The sequence below is a fragment of the Ranitomeya variabilis genome, chromosome 1, assembly GCF_051348905.1.
Source record: "Ranitomeya variabilis isolate aRanVar5 chromosome 1, aRanVar5.hap1, whole genome shotgun sequence".
Taxonomy (NCBI): domain Eukaryota; kingdom Metazoa; phylum Chordata; class Amphibia; order Anura; family Dendrobatidae; genus Ranitomeya; species Ranitomeya variabilis.
The window spans coordinates 957,787,667-957,808,934 of NC_135232.1; the positions used below are offsets into that span (position 1 = coordinate 957,787,667).

General features: G+C 40.1%; 1 protein-coding gene across 5 annotated transcripts in view; it reads right to left on the reverse strand.

Moving 5' to 3' along the window:
- The window catches only part of TTC29 (tetratricopeptide repeat domain 29), a 349,015-nt gene that overhangs the window by 123,436 nt on the left and 204,311 nt on the right, over positions 1 to 21,268 (reverse strand). For all 5 annotated transcript variants that reach the window (XM_077279296.1, XM_077279292.1, XM_077279295.1 and 2 more), the window contains exons 9-10: positions 16,766 to 16,889; positions 3,779 to 4,010 (exon numbers count right to left, since the gene is read on the reverse strand). In XM_077279296.1, the coding sequence (XP_077135411.1) occupies positions 3,779 to 4,010; positions 16,766 to 16,889 (356 nt within the window). The remainder of the gene's footprint in view (positions 1 to 3,778; positions 4,011 to 16,765; positions 16,890 to 21,268) is intronic.

Here is a 21,268-nt window from a genome sequence, read left to right on the forward strand (position 1 = left end):
TTGTTTAGGCACTGTCTTTTTGGGATCATCTTGTATTTAATATATAGCTCTGGCAAAAAAGACCACATGGACCCGTAGAAGCGCCTGTGCGCGAAACGGCCGTCATCTGTCTTGTCTCTGCACGCTCCTGCTCCCCTCATATGCCCTTACCTGTGCCGTGCCACACTTGGAATGGTTTGTCATGCTGAATAAAGGACATCCATAAAATTGAAGAGTTCGGGTGAGTGCTGCATTCTTTTGTTTCTTCGAACATATGAGGATTATCTGCTTAAACTTGCAAAGCACCTCCCTATCTTCAGAGGAAGCTTAGTCCGTCTAACCTTCAGGAGTTACTCCCGCAGCTGAGTTAATTTATGACAGCTCCTTCGGTGCCGGTCAGCTGTTTCTCTCACTTGAGTTTGATGTGTCACATGACACTCTTCCCATTGAAAAAAATAAAGTTGGATCCAAAATGGCCGCTTTCAAAATGGCTGCCATGGTCACCACCCATCTCGAAAAGTTTTCCCCCTCCCATATATTAATGTGCCACAAACAGTTGATATCACCAACTATTCCCATTTTATTTACGTGTATCCATATAAATGGCCCACCCTGAAGTTTATTTATTCTACATGATGAAATTCAGGATTTCTGTGTTTCGATCACCCTGCCCCCATCGAAAAAATGTAATAGAAAGCAAACAAAATGTCATTGATTCAATATGCTACATACTACAGCTCGCCCTGCAAAAAAACAAGCCCTTACATGACTCCTTTAAAAAAATAAAGAATGCACGTGTCTCAGAATGTGGTGACACAAACAACATTTTTAGTTTTTGAAAAGTTCATTTTTTAAAAGCAGTAAAACATAAAAATTGCATGCATTCGATACTGTAGTAGTGTTACTAACCCATAGAATTAAATTGATGTGTCAATTATACAGTAATGAATATTGTAGAAATAAAATCCCCAAAATAATATATATTTTTTTTACAGTACATATTTATAAAAAGGTAAATTGAAAAGGTGGTAATCAAACTGCAATTCATCTCGAAAAATAATCTCTCATGCAGCTATGTCGAGAACTTATGGCTCTTGGAAATGAAAAAGACAAAAGCAGAAAAACAGAAAAAAGCCTTTAAAGAAAGGGGTTAAAGAAAGAAAGAAGCATCATAGACTACAAAGGAATCAGTAAGAGTTGCCAGGTGGGAAAGTGTAGTCCTCAACTTTATTTTTTTTACCAACTTTAACTTATTGAACCTTTCTGTCTTTGGGTACTTGATTTAAGTGCCTATTCCTGGCAAATCTAGATTCTTTATCACTATGAAATTTGCCACAAAAATGTCATTTATCTGCTGTATTAAAAAGAAAGGTACTAGCACCTGTAACCTTCACAGACCCAGTCAGAGATTATGATTGGGTGATTACAAATTCTATTTTCAGAAAAATAGGCAACATGAAAAACTACTTTCCAATTTAGAAAACAGGACTGTCTAATAAAAGGTGTGCAGTATATTCCATGTATGTGATTAATATGTCAATGCAGCATTATTTATTAATTTGGTGAAGACATGGAATTTATGCCAGCAGTATTTTAAAAATGATCTTATTTGGGAAGATATAGTGCTGGACTGTAATGCATCCCTTGTCAAGTCCATACCGTCTCCTACCTTTCTTATCATTTAAGCAAGAAGATAAATGTAAGTTATAAATCAATAAGTTGGCCATTGCTAGAGAGAAGAAAGTACAGTACCAATTAACTAGTCATTTGTATCCCACACAGCAATATGTCAGTGTGTCAGCTGACAATGTTATCATGTTGAAAACAAAGTTTGCTAATAAAACTAAGATTTTCTTTATAAAAATTTTCGTTGAATACCATTAAAGGGGTAGAAGTTGTTCAGTAGGGTATAATCAATCTTGCTGTGTACCGAGGGTTTGACTGCTGGGTTCCCCAGTGATTTTATGAAAGGGGCTCTGGAACCCTGAGAACAGGACTCTGTAAATCCCCAACTTGAATGAGGAGGAGGTGCACATTTATTGTGAAAGGGACTGTCGTAAATAGCTGAGTGCAGTACTTGGCTCTCTCCGGCAGTCCCATAGACAATGAATAGAGAAAAAGCCAAGCACGAGCACCATTCTCTGGGTTTCAAAGATTCGTTTTCAGGATTACTTGTGTTCTCAGTCCTTGGATGCCTAACAATCAAAAGGTTATTCCCCAACCATAAGATTTAAAGAGATTGACCCTACTAGGACATTTAAGGCAAATTGACTCCAGTTTGACATTTATTTATCTCGATAACTGTTTTCCTGTCTTGCAATTTCAGAAATGGAGAGGTAACATCTGACTGATTTCTTCCAGGAAAAGTGCCACACCTATCCAAGGTAGGATTGGTAACTAGATTATTTCTTTTTTCTCTTTATGAAAAATTCACAGCCAGCCAGCAATTTTTAGACATATCAGAGTCATGTTGAATTCTAAACCTTGTAAGAGATACATATCGTAATACACTGATGTGAACACATTAGCAGTTCCTACTACTAACTGCAAAATGATGACATTCAAGAACAGCAAAAATTTGCATAAGCTCCTCTCCTCCAGCACGACAAAAATCACTGGTCAATCAATTTCTTTTTTACAGATGCTGAAAGTCCTTTATTTATTTGGACTGTCTAACAACCTGTGGTCGGTCAGCAACCTTAAAGGGAATCTGTCACCTCATTTTTTGTATCTAAGCTGCGGCCACCGCCATCAGGGGCTTATTTATAGCATTCTGTAATGCTGTAGATAAGCCCCCGATGTAACCTGAAAGATAAGAAAAACAAGTTAGATTATACTCACCCAGGGGCGGTCCAGGTGCGGTCCGATGGGTGTCGCGGTCCGGGTCCGGCGCCTCCCATCTTCATACGATGACGTCCTCTTCTTTGCTTCCTGCCGCGGCTCCGGCACAGGCGGACTTTATCTGCCCTGTGGAGGGCAAAGCAAAGTACTGCAGTGCGCAGACTTCGGGCCTCTCTCACCTTTCCCGACGCCCATCTGACCAGACCGCAGTGGGGATCGCCCCTGGGTGAGTATAATCTAACTTGTTTTTCTTATCTTCCAGGTTACACTGGGGGCTTATCTACAGCATTATAAAATAACCACAAAAAAAAACTGTTTTGCCACTGTTTTGGAGGAATCAGTTATGTTTTTCTTATCTTGTAAAATAACATTAAAACTTTGAATCTTTGTGGAAGCAAACAACCAGCTGGTAATTACATGCTTTAATTTTTCTCTAAGGGTTATTACTAATTATAAAAATAGTAATATGCAATTTAATTTTGAGGATCGATTTTAAAAGCTTTGAATATTAAATAAATAGGTACATTTTATGGTTTAGGGGTATATTTCAGAGTCTCTTTCTACCTTAGCAAATGTCCTTAGAATTTACTGTAATTTCTGTAAATTTAATGTATCCAAAAGCTTACAGATTTACAGCTATAGATGCAACCAGGACATACACAGTACTTGGTCAGTATTTTACATCAGTACATGTAAACCAAAACCAGGAGTGGGTGATAAATGCAGAAGTGGTGATATGTTTTTCTTTTACATTTTTCCTCTGATTGTTCCACTCCTGGTTTTGGCTTACAAATACTTATGTGAAATACTCACCAAATACTGAAAGTGTGAACGCGGCCTAATTGATACAGTTGCTTATAAATTTTCTGTTTGGGATCTACACTGAAAAAAAAAATCAATTCTAGCTAAATGCACTGATAAAAGAAATATGGCCATTATGTTTTATAACCAGTCTTACCGACATTTGCTGGGTCACTGAACATGTCACTTCTGTTCTTTTTCCATGCCAGCAGGTACTCCATGCTGACATAATCTGCAGCCCCCGTGTGTCTGCTCACTGCCAGCATCATCCTGTGCGCCTTTGCAATGCCGAAATGAACTTGTGCCTCTTCTATCAGTGGTATTTCCCCGTGATTGACTGCAGTTTCATAAGCTTGAGAAAAATAGTGACACGCTTTCTCATAGTTCCACTGAAAGGAAACACAACAAAGTCATAATCTTCTAGGAGCAGGGCAGTTCTTTATGTGGAAGGTTTAGAGTTTGTGTAACCCAAATGGTGTTGTTCTATATTCGGACATTGTTTTTTGGGAATTATGTTTATGGTGTACATACTGTAGTTTGGTAAAAACAACCTTGCTTAAATACCTGGCACTGCCGCCGGCACTTGGGACCGGAGCGAGCGGATGCATGTATTTCTATGCAGCTGAACGCTCCGATCCGAGTGCCGAGGGCGGCAGTGCCGGGTATTGATGTGAGGTACTCATGCGAGCTTCTCGCATTGCACTTGCAAGTTTGACCCTGGCCTATGGGTGAAATCTGCAGCAAAAACACTTAAAAGAATTGCTGGAGATTTGAATCTGCACCAAATCTGCAAGTCACAAATAAGTAATGTGTGCATGAGACTTCAGGATTCTCATTTACTTTGCTGGTAGCAGGAAACCCTTCAAGTTTTATGACAAATTTGCACTGAAAAAAAATGCAACGTGTGCACACAGCTTTAGTTAATACATTACTATCAGGATGGAGTTACAGGTCAGCAGAAGTAAAACAGCATTTGTGGTGCTTTGTCAACCTTTTTATGCCAAGTAAAAATCATCTCCATCCTAGAAAAATATAAAGCTTTCCCTTAACCCCTGCACACCGCTCCAATTCCAGACATGGATGTGAAACTTGACCTTAATCATGCATCAGAGAGCCCATCTTTGGGATGTCGGATATTCATGCTGAAAATGTGACTTTTGGGCAATGTCAGAAGACAACGGCTTAGTGCATAGTTTAGTATCTTAGTGATTAGACTTGAGCACATTTTTCAAAATTCTGTTCCAATTACAACCGTCGGTAAATATTGGTTTTGCAACATTCGCTGAACACAGCTGAACGTCCTTGGCTTCAATGGGAGAGGAAATTACCAAATATATCTGGAACCGATCATCAAACAAAAATTCGGCACAAATAAGGTAGCAATATGCAACGAATATGGCAAATTCAGATTCGGCAACCAAATCCGAACATATTCGCTCAACTCTATTAGTGATGCTCCCTGTGGCCTTTCAGCTTGAGGCTCTCAGTCTAAATTTGCTGAAAAATGATATATATATAAAAAGCATAAATAAGTAATATGCTGTTAAAAATGCTGCAAAAAACTCTGCAAAATGCTGAGTGTGAATCCAGTCTAATGATGATACCTGCACATGGATAATGTCATTTTATTCCCCATTCTATTTGTACATATTTCTGGGCAAGATGTTGACACCTTTGTTTTAATAATGTAAGGTAAAGACAACATGAAATAAGGGAATTACGTTGTGTACTGTATGGCGATACCAGCCTGCAGATTATTTAAAGGTCTGTCACATTAAGCTGTCTGCAGGGGGCTGCTCATGTAAACTGAAGCTGTAATATGTTACAGATTCCAGCCCTAGCTTAATGAGATTTCCCTTTTTATCTATTTATATCAAAAGATTGCTTTCCCCATCGGTCATTTTAATGGACTTGAAAACAGCAAGAATTGGTGAAATAACTTAGCTCCTCTAAAGATCCATATTAAACACCATATGTCACAAACTTTAGCTGCTTCTGCTTTCACTTTAGTTTTAAACATCACAGGTCTTCCCCCATACTGTGTCAAAAGTCAGCCTTGGATCATGATTCTGAAATCTTCCCTAGTTGGGATCTGCAGCAAGCAGGATGCCATCAGCACGGGATAATCTTGCCATAATCACAACTGGCAATTAGCACAGTCTAACCAGCTGTCACGCAGCAGACCGCAAAGAGTGACTCTTCCATTTAAATCAACAGGAAAGCAATGTGTGCACTTTTTTTTCAAAGACATTTTTTCCTACTGGGAATTAAATGCACAAAGGAGTCACCAATACTACTACTTCTAGAGTACACATGGCAGGCGGCTGCACACAGTGCACTAACTCTCAGCAAGTTCATAGCCTGCGAAGTACACACACTAACAAGACTGATCAAAATCCTGAAGTATAGAATACAAATGCTAAATTCTATCAATATAGGATAATTTACATATAATGACAAGACACATGAAAGTACATACAAGTTATGGAAAAAAAACAGAGAAAGCTCAATTACACTTATTCTATTATATAATCATACAATGTTTTATGCTTTCAATAATAAACATGTTAATAGTTTATTTTTATCAATTAAACAAAATGAAAAGTGAACAAAAGATAAATCTAAATCAAATCAATATTTGCTGTGACCACTCTTTATCTGCAAACCAACATCAATTCGTCAAGCTACACTCATACACAGTTTTTTTAAGGAATTCTGTGCTTTTCTTTAAGCAGAAGATAGTTCTTCATGACATTGGCTGTATGTTTTACATCATTGTCCTGCTGAAGAATAAATTTGGAGCCAATCAAATTGCTTCATGATGGTATTTGCTCATTTTCCCCGGTCCCGCACGCTCGGTGCCTCGGGGTGATCCTTGACTCTACCCTCTCTTTCAAGCCACATATCCAAGTCCTTGCCTCCTCTTGCCGATTCCAATTCAAAAACATTTCCCGGATCCGTGCATTCCTTGAAAAACACTAGTACATGCCCTTATCATCTCCCGCCTCGACTACTGCAACCTCCTACTTTCTGGCCTCCCCTCTAGCACTCTGGCACCACTCCAATCCATCCTAAACTCTGCTGCCCGACTAATCCACCTGTCTCCCTGTTACTCCCCAGCCTCTCCTCTCTGCCAGGCCCTTTACTGGCTTCCTATTGCCCAGAGGCTACAGTTCAAAACACTAACAATGACATACAAAGCCATTCACAACCTGACTCCTCCATACATATGTGACATGGTCTCCCATTACCTACCTACACGCAACCTTCAATCGTCTCATGATCTCCTTCTCTACTCTCTCATCTCTTCCTCCCACAACCACATCCAAGACTTCTCCCGTGCTTCCCCCATACTCTGGAACTCTCTACCCCAACACATCAGGCTCTCGCCTACCATGGAAACCTTCAAAAGGAACCTGAAGACCCACCTCTTCTGACAAGCCTACAAACTGCAGTGATCCCCAGTCTACTGAACTGCCACATGACCAGCTCTACCCGCTTTTACTGTATCCTCACCCTTCCCTTGTAGACTGTGAGCCCTTGTGGGCAGGGTCCTCTCTCCTCCTGTACTGGTGTGTGCCTTGCTTTACTCATGTTTATTGTACTAGTCTATATTTGCCCCGTTCACATGTAAAGCGCCATGGAATAAATGGCGCTATAAAAATGTATAATAATAATGTATATCTCAGCACTGAGGACATCAAGAAATGGCAATATTGAAGACCTACACGCAGTGGTTGCTCAAGGAAACTTAGTGCAACAGGTGAAAGATACATCATGCTTACTTCCCTTTGATAACAGAAGATGTCCAGCAGTGCCATCAGCTCAGAACTGGCAGCAAGGAGTGGGCAGCTACACCAATCTACAGATCAGAGAAGAATGACCAGAAATGTTCTTCATATAACAATTCTGGCTAAAAAGTCATACCTTTGACAGGCAAACGACTCAATTATGCATAAAAACATAGGAACTGGGGTGCAGAAAAGTGGCAACAGCTCCTCTGGACTGATGAGTCAAAATGTTAAATATCTGGTTGTAACAGAAAACAGTTTGTTTGCCGAAGAGCTGGAAAGAGGCACAATAATCTGCAGGCAACACTGAAGCATGGTTGAGGTCCTTTGCAAGTTTGGGGTTTCATTTCAACAAATAGTTAGGAATTTGGACAGGAATAAAGGGGTGGTCCAAAACTAACATTGATTCATTCCTAAAATGTGTATTTATTGCAATAATTTTATCGCTTTTCTAATATACTTAAAAAGCCCCTACCGTACCCTCTCTACTCTGTTTTATTTTTTTTTACCTACTTTCATTTTGATGACAATTTGTTTGAGAATCCCAAGTGTATGCTGGGATACTCAAATGGGATGTCATCAGGGGCAGAGGCTGAAATGAAGTGCCATCAGCGTTGCCCATTTCAGGGTCTAGGCTAGTTCCTGCTAAGTGCAATTCCCTCGCCAGCTCTGAAGTATCAGATGTTGGTGCACATTGTAGGAGAATGCAGCAAATGGAGAACAGCCCCCCTCCCGAAAGTGACGCTAGTTTTATGGGTGGGGCTGGTACCTGCACTCCCTGCTCACCACGTTTTCTCCTTACAATGCACACTGACAATGTGCTCTTTTGCTGTCTCATTACTTCTCATTAGAGCTTTACTTCTCATTAGAGCACTGTGCAAAAGTATTGAACAGTGACAAGATAGCTCATATTGAGCATACATCAGAATGGACAACTGACACGTGCTCAATAGAGCAGAGACTAAACCAGCCCTCACAACGGATGTCACTGATGATGCTTAGCTTCAGGGTGGACACAGCTTCTGCCCCCTGATGACGTCCCGTTTCAGTAACCTGGCATGCACTGGGGATTCTCAAACAAAATGTCATCAGAACAGAACTAGGTAAAAAAAATTGAAATTATATATATGATTTATCTTGCTTTATTTCTAACAGCTTTGGTTCTTACTGGCACTGGCACTATATTATTTATGTTTCCACAGTACTTGTATTCCAGTATAAGTATAACTTCTACAAATTATATATGTACTTTCAGCACTATCCTTGCTGACTCCGTTTGGGTAATCCCTGCTCATTTTTATTAGAGTGTTTTTAATGTATTTTCAAATAGAAATTCTATATTTTAGTACAATTAAGGCATGTTTCTCTTAAACATGAGACTGAAGATCTCAGGCAGCGTGATATATTGTCTATTTTGAAGAGTTATGCATATTATCTTTGACAAGTCTATTTAAAAAAAAATAAAGCAGTTAGATTAGAGATTTGAAGTATATTAGAAAAGAAATTACATTATTACAATAAAGAGATAGGAAATTAGGATAAAAATCAATGTTAGATTTGGACCTCCCATTTAAAGGTGCCCTTACTGCTGTGATACTTATCTCTTATGCAATACCATCAGGGAGGCTACAAAATTATTCTGCAGAAGGACAGTTACCCTAAACATACAGCCAGAAGAAAAATGAGTCCTGGAAGTGATGATATGGTCTCACAGTGCTCTGAACTCAATATCATTGAGTCTGGGATTACATGAAGAAAGAGATGGAATTGCGTCAATCTATATCCACAAAAGATACGTGGTTAGTTCTTTAACTGGAACAAAGTTCATGCAAAGTTTCCTCAAAAACTGTGTGCAAATACAGTGGGTACGGAAAGTATTCAGACCCCTTTAAATTTTTCACCCTTTGTTTCATTGCAGCCATTTGGTAAATTCAAAAAAGTTCATTTTTTTCTCATTAACCCCTTCATGACCCAGCCTATTTTGGCCTTAATGACCTTGCCGTTTTTTGCAATTCTGACCAGTGTCCCTTTATGAGGTAATAACTCAGGAACGCTTCAACGGATCCTAGCGATACTGAGATTGTTTTTTCGTGACATATTGGGCTTCATGTCAGTGGTAAATTTAGGTCGATAATTTCTGCGTTTATTTGTGAAAAAAATGGAAATTTGGCGAAAATTTTGAAAATTTTGCAATTTTCACATTTTTAATTTTTATTCTGTTAAACCAGAGAGTTATGTGACACAAAATAGTTAATAAATGACATTTCCCACATGTCTACTTTACATCAGCACAATTTTGGAAACAACATTTTTTTTTGCTAGGAAGTTATAAGGGTTAAAATTTGACCAGTGATTTCTCATTTATACAACAAAATTTACAAAACCATTTTTTTAGGGACCACCTCACATTTGAAGTCAATTTGAGGGTTCTATATGGCTGAAAATACCCAAAAGTGACACCATTCTAAAAACTGCACCCCTCAAGGTGCTCAAAACCACATTCAAGAAGTTTATTAACCCTTCAGGTGTTTCACAGCAGCAGAAGCAACATGGAAGGAAAAAATGAACATTTAACTTTTTAGTCACAAAAATGATCTTTTAGCAACAATTTTTTTATTTTCCCAAGGGTAAAAGGAGAAACTGGACCACAAAAGTTGTTGTCCAATTTGTTCTGAGTACGCTGATACCTCATATGTGGGGGTAAACCACTGTTTCGGCGCACAGCAGAACTCGGAAGGGAAGGAGTGCCATTTGACTTTTTGAATGAAAAATTGGCTCCAATCTTTAGCGGACACCATGTCGCGTTTGGAGAGCCCCCGTGTGCCTAAACATTGGAGCTCCCCCACAAGTGACCCCATTTTGGAAACTAGACGCCCCAAGGAACTTATCTAGATGCATAGTGAGCACTTTAAACCCTCAGGTGCTTCACAAATTGATCCGTAAAAATGAAAAAGTACTTTTCTTTCACAAAAAAATTCTTTTAGCCTCAATTTTTTAATTTTCACATGGGCGACAGGATAAAATGGATCCTAAAATTTGTTGGGCAATTTCTCCTGAGTACGCCGATACCTCATATGTGGGGGTAAACCACTGTTTGGGCGCATGGCAAGGCTCGGAAGGGAAGGCGCGCCATTTGACTTTTTGAATGGAAAATTAGCTCCAATCGTTAGCGGACACCATGTCGCGTTTGGAGAGCCCCTGTGTGCCTAAACATTGGAGCTCCCCCACAAGTGACCCCATTTTGGAAACTAGACCCCCCAAGGAACTTATCTAGATGCATAGTGAGCACTTTAAACCAACAAGTGCTTCACAGAAGTTTATAACGCAGAGCCGTGAAAATAAAAAATAATTTTTCTTTCCTCAAAAATGATTTTTAGCCCAAAATTTTTTATTTTCCCAAGGGTAACAGGGGAAATTTGACCCCAAGAGTTGTTGTCCAGTTTCTCCTGAGTATGCTGATACCCCATATGTGGGGGTAAACCACTGTTTGGGCACATGCCGGGGCTTGGAAGTGAAGTAGTGATGTTTTGAAATGCAGACTTTGATGGAATGCTCTGCGGGCGTCACGTTGCGTTTGCAGAGCCCCTGATGTGCCTAAACAGTAGAAACCCCCCACAAGTGACCCCATTTTGGAAACTAAACCCCCAAGGGAACTTATCTAGATGTGTGGTGAGCACTGTGAACCCCTAAGTGCTTCACAGAAGTTTATAACGCAGAGCCGTGAAAATAATAAATACGTTTTCTTTCCTCAAAAAATTTTTTTTAGCCCTGATTTTTTTATTTTCCCAAGGGTAACAGGAGAAATTTGACCCCAAGAGTTGTTGTCCAGTTTCTCCTGAGTACGGTGATACCCCATATGTGGGGGTAAACCACTGTTTGGGCACATGCCGGAGCTCGGAAGTGAAGTAGTGACGTTTTGAAATGCAGACTTTGATGGAATGCTCTGCGGGCATCACGTTGCGTTTGCAGAGCCCCTGATGTGCCTAAACAGTAGAAACCCCCCACAAGTGACCCCATTTTGGAAACTAAACCCCCAAGGGAACTTATCTAGATGTGTGGTGAGCACTGTGAACCCCTAAGTGCTTCACAGAAGTTTATAACGCAGAGCCGTGAAAATAATAAATACGTTTTCTTTCCTCAAAAAATTTTTTTTAGCCCTGATTTTTTTATTTTCCCAAGGGTAACAGGAGAAATTTGACCCCAAGAGTTGTTGTCCAGTTTCTCCTGAGTACGGTGATACCCCATATGTGGGGGTAAACCACTGTTTGGGCACATGCCGGAGCTCGGAAGTGAAGTAGTGACGTTTTGAAATGCAGACTTTGATGGAATGCTCTGCGGGCATCACGTTGCGTTTGCAGAGCCCCTGATGTGCCTAAACAGTAGAAACCCCCCACAAGTGACCCCATTTTGGAAACTAAACCCCCAAGGGAACTTATCTAGATGTGTGGTGAGCACTTTGAACCCCCAAGTGCTTCACAGAAGTTTATAACGCAGAGCCGTGAAAATAAAAAATCATTTTTCTTTCCTCAAAAATAATTTTTTAGCCCGCAATTTTTTATTTTCCCAAGGGTTACAGGAGAAATTGGACCCCAAAAGTTGTTGATCAGTTTCTCCTGAGTACGCTGGTACCCCATATGTGGGGGTAAACCACTGTTTGGGCACACGTCGGGGCTCGGAAGGGAGAGAGCACCATTTTACTTTTTCAACGCAAGATTGGCTGGAATCAATAGTGGCGCCGTGTCGCGTTTGGAGACCCCCTGATGTACCTAAAAAGTGGAAACCCCTCAATTCTAACTCCAACACTAACCCCAACACACCCCTAACTCTAATCCCAACCCTAACCACAACCCTAACCCCAACACACCCCTAACCCTAGTCTTACCCCTAATTCCAACCCTAAACCTAAGGCTATGTGCTCACGTTGCGGATTTGTGTGGATTTTTCCGCAGTTTTTGAAAAATCTGCAGGTAAAACGCACTGCGCTTTACCTGCGGGTTTACCGCGGATTTCCAGTGTTTTTTGTGTGGATTTCACTTGCGGATTCCTATTATGGAGCAGGTGTAAAACGCTGTGGAATTGCACAATGAATTGACATGCTGCGGAAAATACAACGCAGCGTTTCCGCGCTGTATTTTCCGCACCATGGGCACAGCGGATTTGGTTTTCCATAGGTTTACGTGGTACTGTAAACGTGATGGAAAACTGATACGAATCCGCAGCGACCAATCCGCTGCGGATCCGCAGCCAAATCCGCACCGTGTGCACATAGCCTAATTCTAACCCTAATTCCAACCCTAACCCTAATTGCAACCCTAATTCTAACCCTAATTCTAACCTTAATTCTAACCCTAGCCCTAAGTGCAACCCTAGCCCTAAGTGCAACCCTAGCCCTAAGTGCAACCCTAGCCCTAAGTGCAACCCTAAGTGCAACCCTAACCCTAAGTGTAACCCTAAGTGCAACCCTAAGTGCAACCCTAGCCCTAAGTGCAACCCTAAGTGCAACCCTAAGTGCAACCCTAGCCCTAAGTGCAATCTTAAGTGCAACCCTAAGTGCAACCCTAAGTGCAACCCTAGCCCTAAGTGCAACCCTAAGTGCAACCCTAAGTGCAACCCTAAGTGCAACCCTAGCCCTAAGTGCAACCCTAAGTGCAACCCTAAGTGCAACCCTAAGTGCAACCCTAGCCCTAAGTGCAACCCTAAGTGCAACCCTACCCCTAACCCTACCCCTAACCGTAACCCTAACCCTAATGGAAAAACAAAAATAATTATATTTTCTGTATTTTATTATTGTCCCTACCTATGGGGGTGATAAAGGGGGGGATTTATTTACTATTTTTTTTTATTTTGATCGCTGTGATAGAACTTATCACAGCGACCAAAATGTGCAGGAACGAATCTGAATCTGGAACGGGAGGGACATCGGAGCTAGGTAAGTATGGGGGGGTGGGACCGGAACACGGGGGGGGGGGATCGGAGGACCTGGGGAGCGGACAGGAGGACCGGGGGAGCCGACAGGAGGGAGGAGGGGAGCGGAACGGAGATCGGGGCAAAAAGGACGACTGGGGAGGCGATCGGTGGGGTGGGGGCAGATCGGGGTCTCCAGCCATGGCAGATGCTATTGCAGCATCGGCCATGGCTGGATTGTAATATTTCACCATTTTCATAGGTGAAGTATTACAAATCGCTCTGATTGGCAGTTTCACTTTCAACAGCCAATCAGAGCGATCGTAGCCACAGGGGGGTGAAGCCACCCCCCCTGGGCTGAAGTACCACTCCCCCTGTCTCTGCAGATTGGGTAAAATGGGAGTTAACCCCTTCACCCGATCTGCAGGGACACGATCATTCTGTGACACAGCATATGCGTCACAGGTCGGATTGGCACCGACTTTCATGACGCATACGCTGTGTCACAGGTCGGGAAGGGGTTAATGTACACTCTGCACCCCATCTTGAATGAAAAAAAAAACAGAAATGTTGAAATTTTTGCATATTTAATAAAAAAGAAAAACTGAAATATCACATGGTCTGGGAGTCGCTCGTGATTTTTAGCAAAATCTACGTGGGCTTTCATATGTCTTGCACTGAAGAGAGGCTTCCACTCTGACATAAAGGCCGACTGGTGGAGGGCTGCAGTGATAGTTGACTTTGTGGAACTTTCTCCCATCTCCCTACTGCATCTCTGGAGCTCAACCACAATGATCTTGGGGTTCTTCTTTACCTCTCACCAAGGCTCTTCTCCCATGATTGCTCGGTTTGGCTGGACGACAAGGTGTAGGAAGACTTCTGGTGGTCCCAAACTTCTTCCATTTAAGGATTATGGAGGCCACTCTGCTCTTAGGAACCTTGAGTACTGCACAAATTCTGTTGTAACCTTGGCCAGATCTGTGCCTTGCCACAATTCTTTCTCTGAGCTCCTTGGCCAGTTCCTTTGACCTCATGATTCTCATTTGGTCTGACATGCACTGTGAGCTGTGAGGTCTTGTATAGACAGGTGTGTGCCTTTCCAAATCAAGTCCTATCAGTTTTATTAAACACAGCTGGCCTCCAATGAAGGAATAGAAGCATCTCAAGGAGGATCACAAGGAAATGTACAGCATGTGACTTAAATATGAGTGTCTGAGCAAAGGATCTGAATACTTATGACCATGAGATATTTCAGTTTTTCTTTTTTAATAAATATGCAAAAATGTCTACATTTCTGATTTGTTTCAGTCAAGATGGGGTGCAGAGTGTACATTAATGAAAAAAAAATGAACTTTTTTGAATTTACCAAATGGCTGAAATGAAACAAAGAGTGAAAATTTAAAGGGGTCTGAAAATTTTCCATACCCACTGTAAAGTAATCAAAACATCATCTGTGCACTAAAATTATACATAAAAACTACAGATCACATGCAAAAAAACAAGTCCTCATATAGTTCCATTGACAGAAAATGGTGACACAAACCAATTTTTTTTACAAGTTTTTGAATTTGCTTTTCATTATTTAAAGGGTTACTCCCATCTTTATAAATGGGATGGAAACAAATGTATATGCAAGCAATTTAGAAATGTACAGAATACTAAAAAGGATAGCCATTCCTGATATATATTCAGCCATAGGGGCAGTGGCGCCGCCATTTCTGTCACCCCTCTGAGTATAGAGATTGGAAGCTGTAAACGCACTCCTGACCCTGACTGAAAGCCGGCCATAATGTAGAGTCAGTTTCAATCAAAGCCGGGGGCGCAGTTACAGCAGCCGCTGTATATACTCAGTTCGGTGACTGAACCAACGCCGCCCCAGCCTCTATGACTGAATACCAAATGCTGGCGGGGAGAATAAAGATAATTTTCTCCCTGCTGCATTTGGCTGCGCGCAGGTGCTGAGCAGCATCACATTGCTGTTAGCCTGCAGATTAACCCCATATCTGCAGGTTATCAACATTATTCCTGGTGACAGGTTCCCTTTAAAAACATCTGCAAAAATTAAAGAGCATTAAATTCTAATAGTATCCAACAGTACCTATTTATGAAGATTAGAATAACCCATTTAATGAAAAAAAATAAAACAAATGCAAGTTTAGTATCTTCATTAGAGTTGTCAAGATTGATTAGAGGAACTCAAGTCCATTGGCCAAGTCAGTCCTCTGTAACCACTGAATGGGATCTCTGTAAACCTGTTATTTTCCAGGATCCTTGCAAACAACGAAACTAGGAAAGAAAGCGCAATAGGGTCTTAACTGGTAACAAAAAGGTGGCAAGGAAAGGGATCCACTCACCTTATATAGTTGCTACAAAGCAACATGCAACTGGCATGAAATAGATATCGGCTGCTGCAAGGACATCGGTCACTAGAAGGACCAAACAGTGTAAAACGATTGTGAGGGAGATGTCACTCCTGCTGAAGAATCCACAATGGTTACCAACAGATAAAAATGTATTCATAAAACAGGTTTACAGGGTCAACGCGTTTCGAGGTCATGCAGGACCTCTTCATCAGAGTTTCTGTCCTGATTACGAGGTCCTGAGTGACTTTGAAATGCGTTGACCCTGTAAACCTGGTTTATGAATAAATTTTCATCTGTTGGTAACCACTGTGGATTGATCAGCAGCAGCGCAGGTGTGACATTTCCCTCCCAATCATTTTCCAGGATACTTGGCATCACTTTTAAAGATGTTGCACCAGCCTGACTAATCAAAAGCCGTGGCATGGATCCGGAAGGTAAGAGTTTCCCAGAGATCTCATCCAGAAGCCAGAGACTGCCAACCAACCTGATGAACCCGAGTCCCGCAAATTGATTTGCAAAACTCTAATCTCTTGTACTGACCTGAAGAATTATTGAGCCAGGTTATTTTTTCTACACAATGAACACCATAAAAAACAAAACCCAAATTCTGAATGAGTTCTAACACTGAGATATGGGAGGGAGAGAGAAGAAAGTTGCTTACATTCGTTCGCATCAGTGTTGCAGAGCACTCAGATAGATAGAGCACATATGGACACCTTTCAGCAGCAAAATGGTAGAACTTTTTTCATGAAAACTATTTAGAAAGTTGTTAACTTTTCATTGAATTGAAATGAAGAAATTAAAGAATTGTCTCTGTGAAGGTCTACATAGCATTTCAAAAAACCTGTCCAGTTGGGTAACAATAAGGGTAACCAGTTCCATGCACTATTAGATGACTAGGGAATACTTCAACAACAATAGAGACTCCTTAGAACACCGGATGGAGCAACCTAAATTCCTGATCTGATTGGATTTACAGTACAGTAGATGAGAAAACAGTATGGCTGTATATATGCTTAAATAGAATAACAGGATGTACAACTAGGGGACAATTCTTGAATATCTGAAAAAGTATACAGTACTTACCCTTGCATTAAAAATGTCTCCAAGGCAGATACATGTCTCTGCAAGGCTTTTGCTTAAATTACTAGTTTTGGCAACTTCTATGAAATTTTCCAAATATTGAATGCTTTCAATAATCTTTCCTTGGCTAAAAGAGAGAGAGAGAGAGATTCCATTTTTGTAAAGTTACACAATACAAAGTGTACTTGAAAGTATTGCAATAGCCAGTCACATATAGTTACATATAGCTAAGCTAGAGTATATATTGTACTGGTCAAAAGACTAGACACACTGGTTTATGTTATTATTTTCCTTGTTCTCATTGGAATGTGCATATTGCAGATTCAGAATGAAGGAAGTAAAGCCATAATTGGCCACATATAGAAACAAGGAGTAGGAGGAGTAAATGAACTAGCCCGAATGTGCTAAAACTTAGATTCTTAGAGTACCTTCCTTTTAGGACATGTGCAATCGGCGTTTTTAGACACCAACACGGTTTTTAAAGCCAAAGATGCTTCAGGAAAATGCTGGTGGTCTTTCTCATGAAGCTTCGGTTGTGTTTGTGGCAACTTTGTCATCATTTGTTTTTATATAGCAACAGCTTTCAATCAGAATAGATCAGTTAGTTTCTTTTTGCCACTTCACAGCGTTTAAAACCTAAAGCGGCTAAAAGAAAATTACTAAAGAATTAGAAAATATGCACAGCAAGTCATTCTTTTAGGCATTTTTAGTGCTTTTTTGAGTGGGTTTCAGGTGGAATCCGCCTCAAAAAGATGTCATGTGTATATACCCCTACTATGATGACAGTTTTACACACTATTGGCATTCTCTAAAACGGCTTCATCAGGTAGTTCCTCAAAATAGCTTTCCAACAGTCTAGAAGGGATTCACAGAGGTGCTGAGCACTTGACTGCTTTGCCTTCATTCTGTGAGTTCAATTTGACCCCAACCATCTCTTGTGGAAGCAATAGATCTGATGGAGCACCCCATCCCTCTTCTTCTTGGTCACATAGCCCTTACATAGTCTGGAAGGGTGTTTTGGATCATTGTACTGTTGCAACACAAATGATGGTCCCACTAAGTGCAAACCAAAAGGGATGACATGTTTTAGAATATTGTGCTAGACATAATGGGTAAGTGTGCCTTGAAATTGAAATAAATCACGAAAAGTGTCACAAGTAAAGTATCCCCACACATCACCATCCTGCCTTATGCTTCATGGTGGACACAATACATGTTAAAATCATCCATTCACCTTTTCTGCATCTTACGAGGATGGCGTCCAGAACCAACAATTTCAAATTTCGAGTAGTTAAAGTACAAATTTTAGCTAATCTAATGTCGAGTCCTTTTGTTGTTTGATCCAAGCAAGCTTTTTCTTCTTGTATTCAGTCCTCAGTAGTGACTTCATTGCAGCAATTTGACATTAATGGTCTTCTTCTCGCAGTATCCTCTGGACAGATGATGTGTGCTACTTAATGTTTGTTTATAATACATGAGGGCTGGTATCTAAGGTGCTGTCAAAGTGTGTTTTCTGAGGCTGGTAACTGATGAACTTGTACAATGTAGCAGAGGTAATTCTTAGTCTTATTTTCCTGGGGAGGTCCTCATTACAGCCCATTGCATCATAACTGCACTTGAGGATACCTTCAAGACTCTAGCAATTTTCTGGATTTACAGACTGCCATGTCTTAAAGTAATGATGGACAGTTGATTCTCTTTATTCAGCTGAGTGGTTCTTGCCATATTCTGGCTTAGAACAGTTGTGGAATAGGGTTCAGCACTGTATGTAACCGTGTACTAACACTGCCACTGTAAAACACAACTGATGGTCACAAACTCTTTCTGAAGGTCAGTGATTCCACAAATGAAATGTTGATGAGGAACATCTGTTTATTGGAAGACATTCCAGGTGGCTGCTTGAGAGAATACCAAGGGAGAGCAAAGCTGTCCTCCGAGTAAAATGGGGATACTTTGAGGAATTAAATCTACAGTTTAACACATATTCAGCTACAAGTTTGATGTTGATACCTGACGTAATTTTTTTTTACTATAATAAATATACATTTTATCTAATTGATATACATTTGTGGTGATTAGATCACTGGATTGGGTTTTAGAGTATGTTCTGATAATTTATTATGATTTTCTGACTCAAATTGTTTTTTTTGGAAAATTAATTACAGTATATTTTCTCATTTGTTTCACACACATTTCTTTACTCCTTGTTTCCATATGTGTTGCTTCAAGGTTTTGCTGACTTTAGTCTAAATCTACAATGTGAAAATGTTAATAAAATCATGAAAAACCACTAGATGAACAGGTGTGTCCAAACTTTTGACTGGTATTGAATGAAATGTGATTTCCGGGTAATGGTCCTAACATCACTATACATTTTTATAAAATAAATATGCCAATATCTAGAAAAACTGAGTTAATGCATTCATCATTAGTAAATAATGTCATATTGAACCAGATCCTCTAATGACAAAAGGAAATCATTTTACTTGGTCTATTTTACATTAGCAGATTTGATATACAGTCAAAGATATACGGTAAGTAATATGCTAAATAAGTTTATGTCAAACAATTGATTGGGTAAAAATACAAAAAGTTTGTGTAATAAAGGGTCTCCATGCTCTAAAAATTGGTAAATACTTTTATTGGCTAATGTTAAAAAGGATAAACCATCAAATGCAATTTTTTTCAATGTTCATTTGCTTTTTAAACAAAAAATTAAGTATCTTTCTAAATAGTCTTTGTTAAAAAAATATTCTACCATTTTGCTACTGCTGTGTCTGTAAGTAATTTATCTAGCTGAGTAATCTACAAAAATATTAAGAATCAGAAAGAGCTCTAGCACCTGGTTCTATTTATTTTCTCCCTTCTCTCAATGTTAGGGTTATCAGCTGGAAGAGGGAAGGGATTGTACACAGATATACACATGGAAAGGGGAGAAAGTATTTCAAAGAGGGCAGTGAGAGTAGGCTACAGAAAGGAGGAAAGCAAATGAAAAAGCTGTGTTGATATATTAGCTAATATAGAGAGCTGTACTCTGGATGCATACAAAGGTCACATTCAGTCTGTATTACTGGGAGAGACAGAGAAACATATGAAACTGTAGACAGACTTAGAGCAATATTATAAACTAAAGGTAAACAGTAACATATGTAAGAATCCTTTTTTCCTTGTCAAAGCTGTCACTAGTATTTAAAGATATCCATTCTATAAATTGATTGTTGACTGTTGTCTCAAGATGAATCTACGTCAGTCTGTGCTGAGTAGTTGATAAACTAAGCAACAAGAAGTAAATTATGAAGATGAAAAACTCTACACCACTGAGCACTGTGACCGTCAGGAAGGGGCTGTCTTGGAGTCACATCATGACACTAGCAATGCACAGACCAATAAGTGTGACAGTATCGTATGTCCTAATACAGGGTGATTCACTCGCTTCTTTACCTGGAAAAATTGCTACACCTTCTAAAAGACGATATATCGGACAGAAATTTGGACTCTATATACCTTGGTTCATCAGAAACTGATGTTTTAAAGCAGATGTTGAAAATGTCCACCGTTCACATCCATGCACACCTGCACGCACCATTTCATATTGTTGAATGTGTTTCACAGGACATCTGGGTCATAGCTTGAATTTCTCATTGTATGTTCTCTCAGGGTGCCTGTAATGTTTACGGCTTGCTACTGTTCACCCGACCTTTGAAATGTCCCCAAAAAAAGAAAATCCGGTGGTGGTAAATCAGGAGATCTTGGTGGCCAAAATCCCTTGGAGATAACTCTGTCACAGTTGGCATGTGGAATATAACATGACCTTCTCTTGGGAAAGCCTGTGCAATAATTTACATGGTGATGCCAGAAGTCACTGTTTCATATCTTCAATTGTTTCAATTTCAATGTTCCTGTACGTTCCAGCTTATGCACTAATGACAGAATACACGGTTTGAATGGAAGATTTCGACCTCCAAACTTATTTAGAAACTCACTTTGGCACCTCTTTAAGGACTCAGTTTTCCATTAACTTTTTACAATGAAAACATGCTACTCCAAACTGTGTCTGTACATTGTTAACAAATGAAGAGGGAATTCGGCAGGCATGAAATGTAAGAACCACACAAAATACCAAGGCACAGAAAGATATGCAGCATGTCTATCTCGTAGTGGAGATGACCAGTGGGACGACAAGTCGGCAAGACCACACAGTGCGAGGATGTTTATCATCGCTGTCACTGAGGTTTATTGCACGCTCACTTTGGATCCACAGTATGTATAGTTCAAATTTTAGTATGGTCGACATCTCTTTTAGAAGTTATAGCAAATTTTCCAGGTAAAGTAGAGAGTGAATCACCCTATAGGACACTTCATAAGGAGAGGATTAATCCAGATAACCCTTTAATATCCAACTTTGTTTAACCTCACAAAACGTATAATATGTAATCCTTTTCAGAATTAGGACCTAACAATTTATTCTCCAGTGGGTCTGCATTTACTAAGCCTGGGCCATATACA